The sequence below is a fragment of the Triticum aestivum genome, chromosome 3B, assembly GCF_018294505.1.
Source record: "Triticum aestivum cultivar Chinese Spring chromosome 3B, IWGSC CS RefSeq v2.1, whole genome shotgun sequence".
Lineage (NCBI taxonomy): Eukaryota > Viridiplantae > Streptophyta > Magnoliopsida > Poales > Poaceae > Triticum > Triticum aestivum.
Window position 1 is genome coordinate 200,063,341 of NC_057801.1, and position 10,720 is coordinate 200,074,060.

Sequence of the window (10,720 nt, forward strand, 5' to 3'; positions counted from 1 at the left end):
GGTCCTTTTCGGTTTTGTTCGGTTTAACCAGATTATTTTAATTTTAAACAAAAAACTAAATGAATATGGTTTACTATTTTGCAAACCGAAACCATAATCAGAACATGACCCCCCCAAACCGGTTTCATTTCAGTTTTTTAATTCGTTTTTCGGTTTCGGTCGATTTTGCATACCATGACATATGACAGACCAACCTAAATGAACATGCCGACCTGTGGTGTGATCTAATGCCTTCTCGCCTGTCACAACACTTGTAAATATAAAAAATATATTTAGGAGTGGAGTCTTCCTCTAAATGAAAAAGCATTTAAATTACTGTCTACCACAATAAAGTTTGCCCCGACACCGATGAGGAAGGAGCGATGACGGCCTTCGGCTCACTCCAATGTTTATAGTTGTCGCTAGGTGGTCTATAAATCTGGATGTATTTTTTACTTTTGGTGTTCTTTGTATCTACCTCGACGGAGGTAGTATATCGGAAGTTCTTCTTAAAAGAACATTTAAATTCTTTTGATTTTCTTTGAGCGGGTCCATCCATCGTCCCGTTCCAAACCGAAGCCTGCGTGAAGAAACGAATTAATTACGCCAAACAAAGTAAAATCACGCGCTCCAAAGCTAGTGTCGGACAGCTCAGATCACGCAAGAACACACGCTGCCACCGCCAGATCTGCCGTCACCTAACCGCCCCCATCTATTATCACATCATCATCACCGTCGTCTTCGTCGCCGTCGAAGCATCGAACACCCACACAGTGTACACTGTACAGCTAATTTCGCACGACCTATAAACAACCAGAACAAAAAAGAAGAGGGAAAAAAACGGAGCCAGGCCGAGCCAAGCCGCCCACCGAGAAAGGAACGCGGCCAATCTGGTGGCCTCGTGCTCGCAGCCAATAGCCCGCCTCCGATCCGCATCCGGCCAGGCGGCGCAGCCTCCGGGGCCAGGTCCGGTCGGGCGGGCTCCCCGGCGACGCACCATGGCCGGCGCCATGGTGGACCGGGCCACCAGCGACATGCTCATCGGCCCCGACTGGGCCAAGAACATGGAGATCTGCGACATCTGCAACCGCGACCCCGGGTACGGTCCCCTCCCCCTCGCCCCGCCGATCCCTGCCCTGTCGCCCGGGATAGTAGGAGTACGTTGCCCTGCGTGCTTCGTACGTCGGGCAGTTGGCTGTGGCGTACTGTATTACGCGGGGGAGCTATGGCGTGGATGGAGTTGTCATGATCTGGGTAGGATGGAGCGTGATTTTATGTCGCGGGACAGCGTGATTGCTCGAAATGCTTCCAATCCCGACAAATTCTGGGAACGGTGGACTTTTATGAGCGGTTAGTTTTGACCGAAACGAGACAAACGGCTCGAGTTTGGATCTTCCTGGAGAGCCCAAGTCAAATACGCAGATACAATCGGGTGGGTGGCTCTGGGAATTGCGATTTTGCGAGCGGTGGATCTGGTTCCAGCCATCTGCGCACTGTTTTCTCGGGAAATGGTGTTCTGTTTTCAGGTTTAACAGTGTTTTCTCTAATCCCCATTCATTGTTGAATGGAGATTCGCTAGTGCAGAGAAATTCTGTTTGTTGACTGATGCAAAGCGCCAAAGGACATTCTGCAATTGACTCAGTTGTCAAGAGCGTGGTAGTCATCTACCCCTGTGGCGTTGGTCAGTATTCATTCGTTTTGGCTTGCAAATTTTCCCTTCCAGTGATAGCTCGCTCAGGACCCATACCCGTGTTCAAATATTTGCCCCTCTAGTATGGACTGGATGCCTCATTTTGTTAAGGAGAAAATATCTCTGGAGTCAGGTTTTTGCAAGCTCCGGTCAATCCACTCACTTGATAACCTGAGAGTTTCATAAGTTGTGCCTCGTTCATGGACCTTAGGGCAAACCATAGAAAGTAAAGAAATGAAAACAAAAATTGCTGCTCCTGGAGGCACTTGCTTAGAGCTGCATGAAGAATGCAGGTTATTTAGTCTCTCACAAGTCACATGAAAGATGAGAGACTATGTTGTTGACTTCCTTACAATCCTGAAGACAACTTTACAACTTTTTAATCTTCCGGTTGCAGTTTCTATGCTTCTTTAGAAGGAAGATTTGATTGCTTCTGGTCTCTGCACTCAGATGTAGTTCATCATTACAAAGTTCAGCTAAAAAGAGCACCGTAGCTTGCAAATATCCAGGACAAAAGGAAGCAACTAAGTAATGCCAACATCGCCTAGTTGCCAACAGTTTTTATGCTATGTGGCAATAACTTTGAACTAATAATAATTGGATTAGATCATATACAAGAGAATTATACATGATGCTAACTCGGTTCTGAAAGATTTATGTTAAAATGCTACTTGAATGCTGAATTGCTTTTTCACCGAAGTGCACACTGACACCAGTGGAGCTGCCCAACAATCCTTCACCTAGCCTAGTTTTTCATGGTAAACTCTGACAATCTGAAGAAATTCGAAAGTGAACAAGTATTCGGCATAGCTGCTGATTTTGTAGTTTTTATTATGTGGGAATGACCAGGGTGCTCTTACACCATGTCGGGATAGGTCACTGGCTGTCCATCGTTTTCCAGTAGTAACTGTTTACTGTTAATCCTGTTTTACTGTTAGTTCTGCCGAAGTAGAGTCCATTAAGGTGAGCTCCTAAGTTAATTCTGACGCAATTGACTATATCTTCTAAAGATACCAAATGAAAAGTCATTGTTGCTGTTGCCTCGTAATTATCTAATCTTATCTTTAATTATTAGCTGTACTTGTACTCTCCCCCAAACTTCCAAAGATTATTTATTAGTGGAATACTTTGATGCATTGTTTTATCTGCATAGGTGGTGTATGCTTACTTAGCTTAGCACAATTCGTTTGACTACTTATTGTTTTTTACACAGTTGACTACTCCCTCCGTCCGAAAATACTTGTCGGAGAAATGCATAAAAATGAATGTATCTAGAACTAAAATACATGTAGATACATCCATTCCTCCGACGAGTATTTCCGGACGGAGGGAGTACTTGTTACTGCTAGATTAGCATTGGAGGCCAGTCGATACCCATTTGGCTGTTTATTATGTGCTGGTTTTGAGCAACAATTAGTTTCTATTGCAATTTTTAAACATATCAATATAGTTTGCTTTCCTTGATTCTTATTCCAACTATTGTGATTTGAGATGAAATAGTTGGGCTGACTCAGAAGAAGCATCTTAACATATAGTTACTGTTAATTTCCTGCACTAGATGATTTACTTGTTGTCAAATACTGATAGTTGTTAGTCATTCAACGTGGTAACAGGCAATCCAAAGATGTCGTGAAGGCTCTCAGAAAAAGAATTGCACACAAAAATCCAAAAGTTCAGCTTCTCGCACTAACTGTAAGTTTATTTGCAGTTTGGACTGCTCTTTAATTATAGTTTTATATAGTCATTGAGAGAAAATCATGCTGGTGTGCCTTTTCAATAGAACTGAGCGTAACTGTCTGGTGCTTAGCTTTGTTTGCATTTTTTGTCTGCATTTCTGAAGTTCGTGTTTGTGTGCATCTTTCTCCTATGCTTCAAGAGTAGATGTTCATTTCATCATACCCATGCTGCTTGCAACAGCAGTGAACATCATGATGTTATTGAAAATGGGTGCAACGGTTATTCCAGCCTTTAAATCAGATGATCTTATGTAATTAACTTATATACTATTTGTTCTTATCTGGCCCAGTAAAAAAAATAGTATAATCGATGAGGACATAGCTGATTTTTAATCAATTTATTTTTGTAGTTTCATGTTTCATTAGTTTACGATTCGTTATGGTTTGTGGGTGTAAGCAGGATTCAGTTACTGTCTTGATGATGAACTGATGATATTCTTCTACTCCAGCTGCTGGAAACTGCAATCAAGAACTGTGGGGATATATTCCACATGCATGTTGCAGAGAGGGACCTGTTGCATGAGATGGTCAAGCTAGTGAAGAAAAAGGTTTATCATTCGTCATAATTCTGAAAACTACGATGGCTTTCTTTTAATCTGCTGAGTGCTGACGTATGATGGTCTATTCGTTTCACCTTGCAGTCTGATCAACGCGTCAAAGACAAGATTCTGGTTCTAATAGATACATGGCAAGAAGCTTTGGGGGGACCACGTTCAAGATATCCACAATTCTATGCAGCATACCATGAATTAGTGGTATACTTTCAAGCCCAATTTGATTTATTAGGCTCTAACATATCACTTAGCCAGTTGTTCTATTTTAAAATGTTACTACTGATATGATTTTATCTCAACCTTGATGTTTTTCAGGATGAATACATGGAATGCTATTTAATTCTGAAAAGTACCTTTCCGTTTCAAATAATAATTATGCTGTTATTCCCCCTTACAGCGTGCTGGAGCTCAATTCCCCAAGAGGTCTGAGAGACCTGCACCACTGTTTAATGGGCAGTCTGAAGCAGTGAAAAGTATGCGTAGTCCTGATCAACGGGACGAAGCTGAATCTTCTGCTGGAAATGACTTCCCTGCTCTGAGGTGTGATTTCTTTCTTTTTGTTTCTGTTTTCTGCTCTGAAGTTTGAGGTGTGCTTTCTTTCCTTTTGTTTTATTTTCTGCTCTGAGGTGGTACTGTTCAATTGGCAGAATTTGCTTCTGGACCTACTAGTTTGGCAATTACTGAAACAGACTTTAAAATTGATAATTTACTGATGGAGACTGGAAATCATGTTATTTGCTAGAACACATTAGACATAAAAATATCACTTAGGGCCTCTTTGATTCGCAGGATTTCTAAAATGCTTTATAGGAAAAACACAGAAATGGAGTGCATGCCATCTTCAATACTACAGAATTAGTATGAACATTTGATTGTGCGCAGGAAAAACATAGGATTCTTCACATGTGGTTGGAGTGGATGGAATTTTAATTGGTGGGAGTCGACTTCCAAGGGCAATTAGGGCTCTTGTTAACGTTTATCTATTTATCATAAATGTCAGAATAGTGTACTATTTTAATTGGTCCAATGTGCTCCAGCGAATGACCAAAATTGTGTGGATCCTTTAGCGGACTGTCTTACGATGCGCTCTTTAAATGCCAACCAAGTGTAGAATCAGACTTTTGCCTTTATTTTTAGTCTTGTCATTTCCCTATAACTTTTGTATATTTTGTTATTGTGTCTCACCATTGTAATGTGATTCCCACTCTGGTTTGTGATTTCAAATGTAAACTTGAGCATGGAATGTTGTATAAAGTTAGTTTCTGTTACTCCCTTTGTAACAGTCTAGAGATTCTTAGTTACGTAATATGAGGTAAAAATAAATGACATGAAACAATAGAATCACAGTGTGCAATGATTTTCGAATCTTCTCCTTGTAGCAGCCTAATTTTTTTCATGACTTATTATCAACTTGTTTCAAGCACTGGACATGACATGAATCTTCATGTAGTCCTGTGAGAAATGGTAAATTCAAGAATGAAGAAAGCTATTCTGTTTTATGTCCAGAACTCCAGATAGTCTTTTTAGCCTCTTTATAATGTAATAAGACACCAGGTCTTCTCTTTTTGTGTCTCCAGTGGGCATCTTTGAACACAACACATCTATGTTAAGTTTAGCTTATGTGCAGTCTTACCCCATTTTGTATTGCAACCTTATGTTATTTTCAAGGATGGATTGAACTGAATACTGCATTTATTTTCAGCATGTCAGAGATTCAAAATGCTCGTGGTATCATGGATGTACTAGCTGAGATGTTGAATGCTTTAGACCCTGGAAACAGAGAGGTACCAAAATTCCATCTGAGTTTAATTCAATCTGCACAAAAATATGGACCTCTTATCTTTATAAAGTTGCAACCAACAGTTGAACCTGGTATCCTGATTTGTTAGTTTATGATTTATAAATGTTTTCTTTGGGAAGTATGTCCTGACCAGTTTTAGTTTCAGATATAATCTTGTTGTAATCATATGGAATTGATTGTACATTTGTACTTTAAAATATGCTTTTGTACAACTTGCTTACATTCCGTTAACACTAATCAGTATTTATGATGTCCAATCCGAGGTGTCCAAGATGCCAAGGCTTCAAGGCCTACTATCTTAGACATGACCTATAACCTGTTCGATGTGTATTTGATCACATCGCTTGAAATACCACATACCTGTTATCTATGTTACCATCAAGTATACATGGCAAGGTATTAAAGCATGTAAAATTCAGTATGCTTACCGCTAACCCTTAGCTGTATGTCTGGCTTATCTTATGTGTTGGGCACACCCGTGTTTTCCAAATCTCAGCATCAAGATGTAAATTCATATAGATCGGTATAGATATACATAAAAATGCATTTTTAATTAGAAATTCAAATCCATGGTGTTCTTGCTGTATTCATGTCATACATAAGTAGAAAAAGCTCCACACTTACAACCTTCTCTGAAATTGCTGATGTTTGCTGATTATGTTTTTGAAATGCTGTGTACACAGGGACTAAGACAGGAAGTAATTGTGGAGCTTGTTGATCAGTGCCGCACTTACAAGCAGAGAGTGGTCCAGCTAGTTAATACTGCTTCGTGAGTGCACTTATTTTGGATCACCTAAATTTTGCATCGGTGACAGTCGACTAGTGTGGTGTATCCAATGTTAGTGGATGCCATTTTTGAAGATATAGGTAGCTTTGTGTGACTCAGATTTCCTTCCTTAAGCACCTTTTTGGATCGTCGGATAAGAGGACGATGAAAGATCTGCTTTGTCACTTGTTTTCTACTCCCTCCGTCCTAAAATACTTACATCCATTTTTATCCATCTTGATGACAAGTATTTCCGGACGGAGGGAGTATTATCACTCAAGGACCTATGAGATAACTGTTAATGTATCTGGATACTTCAAAAACATTGTTTGTCATTAAAAGCTGACACGAGTAGCTTGTGCTGTTTTGTTTAGCTAAATAATGTAATTGAACTCCGTATTTGTTGTGTTGAATCTACATATTACGTGACTATTTTTCTTCTTATTATTTACAGGGATGAGGAACTTTTGTCGCAAGGGCTTGCACTAAATGATGATTTGCAGCGTGTTCTAGCAAAACATGACGCAATTGCTGCAGGCATTGCTGTTCGAGTGGAGAAAAGGCCAAAGTCTCTGCAGGCGCTAGTTGATACTGAGGATTCTGCGAACCAAGACTCTAAGAAAGAGCAAGCACTAGTAGATATTGATGACCCTACAAGCCAAGATTCTAAAACAGAGCAAAATCAAAGGTTTTAGGCTTCTTCTATCACATTTGTATATGCTTACTTCTATATAATGTTAAGGATTGATTTCAATACGTACTTAAAAGAGTCTTTGTTGACATCCATATATATTGAGTTGCACTTTATATATAACTCCTCTAATTAACCTCTGTTTGTGTGTGATCTGCCCTTGTACCAGCACCAGTGAGCCGTCTCCTTTTGAGCAACTAGCGCTTCCAGCACCTCCGGTATCGAATGGCTCAGCAAACGCTGCACCAAAACCTGATTCTGGCATTGATCTTCTTAGCTGGGATGATACCCCATCCACTGCAGAGAATTCACTGGCTCTTGTACCGGTCACTGATCCATTGGCTGACTCTACTTCAAATCAAAATGCACTGGCAATTGTCGACATGTATTCTCAAAACAATACTGCTAATAGCAATGCCAAATCACTTGACCCCTTTGGTTTCGATTCAAGTCCCACTCCTCTTGGATCACAGCCATACAACAATGCAACCCAGCATCCTGTACAATCACAACAGCCTCCTCAGCAGGTGGCGCTCTATTCTAATGGAAGTGCTGTAAACCCTGGAACATCTTACGACCCGGCGTCGCAGTATAATCACACGAATTCCGGGTGGAATGGTCAAGTTGCCAACCATGCAGCACCCCCACCACAGCAAGTAAATTATGGTATGCAATGCAAATTAGATCATTACTTTTCTGCATGTCTCTTTTATATCTGTCGGAAATACTTCATTATCAGTTCAATTGGTTTCGCTTGCATGACTTCTGCATATCTGAACACACTACATTCCTGCAGATCCGTTTGAAGAATATGTGATAGTCTTGTGTGAATTTTGTAGATGATCAAAGTGGAGCCCTTCCGCCTCCACCTTGGGAGGCTCCGGCAGCGCCAAGCAATGAAATGCCAAATGGCCAATTGGGTGGTATGCAACCTCTCCCACCTCCAGCAAGCCAATTCGGTGGTGTGCAGCCACTACAACCGCAGAACAACCACATGGCAGGTCTACAACCGCAGCCAATGTATAACAACCAACCAGGAGCTATGGTACCTCACGCAATGCAGTCCAACCAAACTGTTGGAGGGCAGATGCAGCCAGGTTATGGAAACCAGTATGGACATTTGGCACCACAACCCATGCCAATGCCAGGCATGCAGTTCGCTGGTATGCAACCGTCGCCGATGCCAGGAGCGCAGCCAGGCATGATGTATGCGCAACCAATGCCGGGGGCGCAGTTTGGAGGAATGCCACAACAGCAGATGTACGGCGGTGGTGGTCGGATGGCGACGCAGTACGGTTATGTGCAGCAGCAAGCAGCACAGTACTACAACCAGGGAAGGCCAGCAATGTATGGGTACCCTGGTACCAACGGCCTCTCTCAGAGTATGTATGGTCTCTCCATGCAAGACAGCTCCTACATGGGGGGGATGAACTCGACCTATCAGGCAGCACCCTCTTCATCCTCAATGGCGCAACCCATGAGGCCGTCGAAACCCGAGGACAAGCTCTTCGGCGACCTTCTCAGCATCGCCAAGACGAAGCAGAACAGAGCTTCGTGATACGACCGAGTGAAAGTGTAAGAGGTCCAATATATATTTTGTCTATTTTTTCTTACAAATTTCCCACGTGGCTTGATCATATACACTTGTGTAGCTCTCTTCTCTTGCGTTGGATGTGTAAGCTTCAGTTTTTGACGCTGCTTCCCCACATTGATTCCATTATTAAATTCGTTACGACGTGTGTACTGGTCACGCCAGAGAGGAAAACCAACGTCGGTAAATGGTGATTTAATAAAGATTAGATTGTTGTGAGGCATTTTTTTCTTGATAATTAATAGACATAATTCATAATGACATGCTAGTCCTGAAACCAAACTATGGTTGGATGGTTTGGATGGTTAAGCAGAGTTCAAATTCTAGACTTGACATTTATGCTCGTATTTTTCTAAATTTATTATTTCAGGCGACTTGAACGTTAGTAGGTGCGGCACTCGGCGGATGGAGACCCTTATAGGCTCGGCGGATGGAGACCCTTATAGGCAATCCTCAGGTTCGGACGTAGTCGACAGAGCTCCGACGTAGGTTCTTGTCATTTGTTTGGGGCGATGAGGTTAGAGTTTCTCGTCATGTGATGAGATTTGATATCCAACAATGACGACTATGACTCCAGGACCCTTGTACTTAGGAGCACATACATGAAGATTTTTCGGCTGTTATCAACAAGGTCAAGCCGGCTCAGATAGGGATATAGCGACAGCATTGCGTCGTTGGCTCGTTTAGTCTCCCAATGTTGGGCGCTAGCAAGGCACTAATCCCACGATCAATCCCTAATCTTGCTTACAGTTAAGCCTCCTCACCCATCATGCTTCATGCCCATCTCTCCCGTTCAAACAGCACGCACGCTCGTACATATATCTGCCTTCTATATAATGCTAAGATAAGCGATTGCGTACTGTAAAAAAAAACAGCACGCACGAGTGCATGACGCAGGACGCCCGCATCGCCGATGCCAGAACCACATTGGGCGGGGCCGCCAACGGCGACCGTCGTCGCCGACCAAATCCAAGACGGCGTCGTATTGTGAAGATGGATTCCGCATCGTGGGACATGGCTCTCTTGCAGTTGCTGCTGCAAGGCTGCTTCGATCCAGGCCACGCCACTGCCCCGACGTTCAGGTGAGCAGAAACGCCAAGCCGGATTCTCCCTGCCGCTGGCTGTCCGGGTTCGCTGTAGTCGCTGCCTCGGCCGCCGTCAGGCGACGACACAACCGCTGCGGTGGACGCGGTTCCGCGTGGCTCCGACGGACAAAGACCAGTGACTACGGTTTAGTACTGTGAGACCACCGTCGAGAGGGTAAGCAGGTGCATCCAAGTAGTACTCCCTCCGTCCGGAAATACTTAGTCCTCGAAATGGTTGTATCTAGACTTATTTTAATTATAGATACATCCATTTTATCCATTTCAAGGACAAGTATTTCCGGACGGAGGAAGTAATACAGTACTGTATTATTTAGCTTCTGGTCTGTGTACTCTAGAATAGTGACGTTTAATAGTGTTGCATAGGTAACCTTCGACTTCCGTTTTCGGGATCGCTGGCGCCTGGCGGGCTCCCTCCTTGCTACGGTATAGATAGCATTCCCTGCCAGGGTGAGGGTGTGGTTCATAGATTCTCAAGGTTTCGAGGAGAATACAGAGAGAATTACAGAGAGAGGAAGGCTTGGAGAAGAAGAAGTTTAGGGATAAGATCTCGATTGGCTACCATCATTTCCTCCCTCACACCCACACACGCAACATCTATTTATCTGAGTACGATGGGCCGGTCCCTCGGCCCACGGATTGAGGCCCAAGTTACAAGGGAGTTTGGCTGGGGCGGCACATCTGTTAAAAGATAACGCAGGTGTTCTAAGATGAGCTCAACGAGAACAGAAATCTCGTGTGGAACAAAAGGGTAAAAGCTCGTTGCACTCCCCCCTCCTTAAGCAACAGCTTGACCTCAAGCTGTAGGA

At 42.9% G+C, this 10,720-nt stretch overlaps 1 protein-coding gene across 1 annotated transcript; it reads left to right on the forward strand.

The window, feature by feature from the left end:
• Positions 1 to 748: 748 nt before the first annotated feature.
• LOC123069354 (TOM1-like protein 9) lies at positions 749 to 9,031 on the forward strand. The gene is made up of 10 exons (XM_044492188.1): positions 749 to 1,078; positions 3,283 to 3,361; positions 3,855 to 3,953; positions 4,047 to 4,160; positions 4,357 to 4,499; positions 5,662 to 5,743; positions 6,444 to 6,529; positions 6,981 to 7,214; positions 7,387 to 7,883; positions 8,057 to 9,031. The coding sequence occupies exons 1-10, from the start codon at positions 978 to 980 to the stop codon at positions 8,773 to 8,775; spliced, it is 2,154 nt and encodes a 717-aa protein (XP_044348123.1). The 5' UTR covers positions 749 to 977; the 3' UTR covers positions 8,776 to 9,031.
• Positions 9,032 to 10,720: the final 1,689 nt, after the last annotated feature.

Coding starts and splice junctions, on each gene's coding strand:
- LOC123069354 (XM_044492188.1), top strand. CDS start 978: ATGGCCGGCGCCATGGTGGACCGGGCCACCAGCGACATGCTCATCGGC. Junction 4,161..4,356: donor CAGCATACCATGAATTAGTG/GTATACTTTCAA, acceptor TCCCCCTTACAG/CGTGCTGGAGCTCAATTCCC. Junction 4,500..5,661: donor AATGACTTCCCTGCTCTGAG/GTGTGATTTCTT, acceptor ATTTATTTTCAG/CATGTCAGAGATTCAAAATG.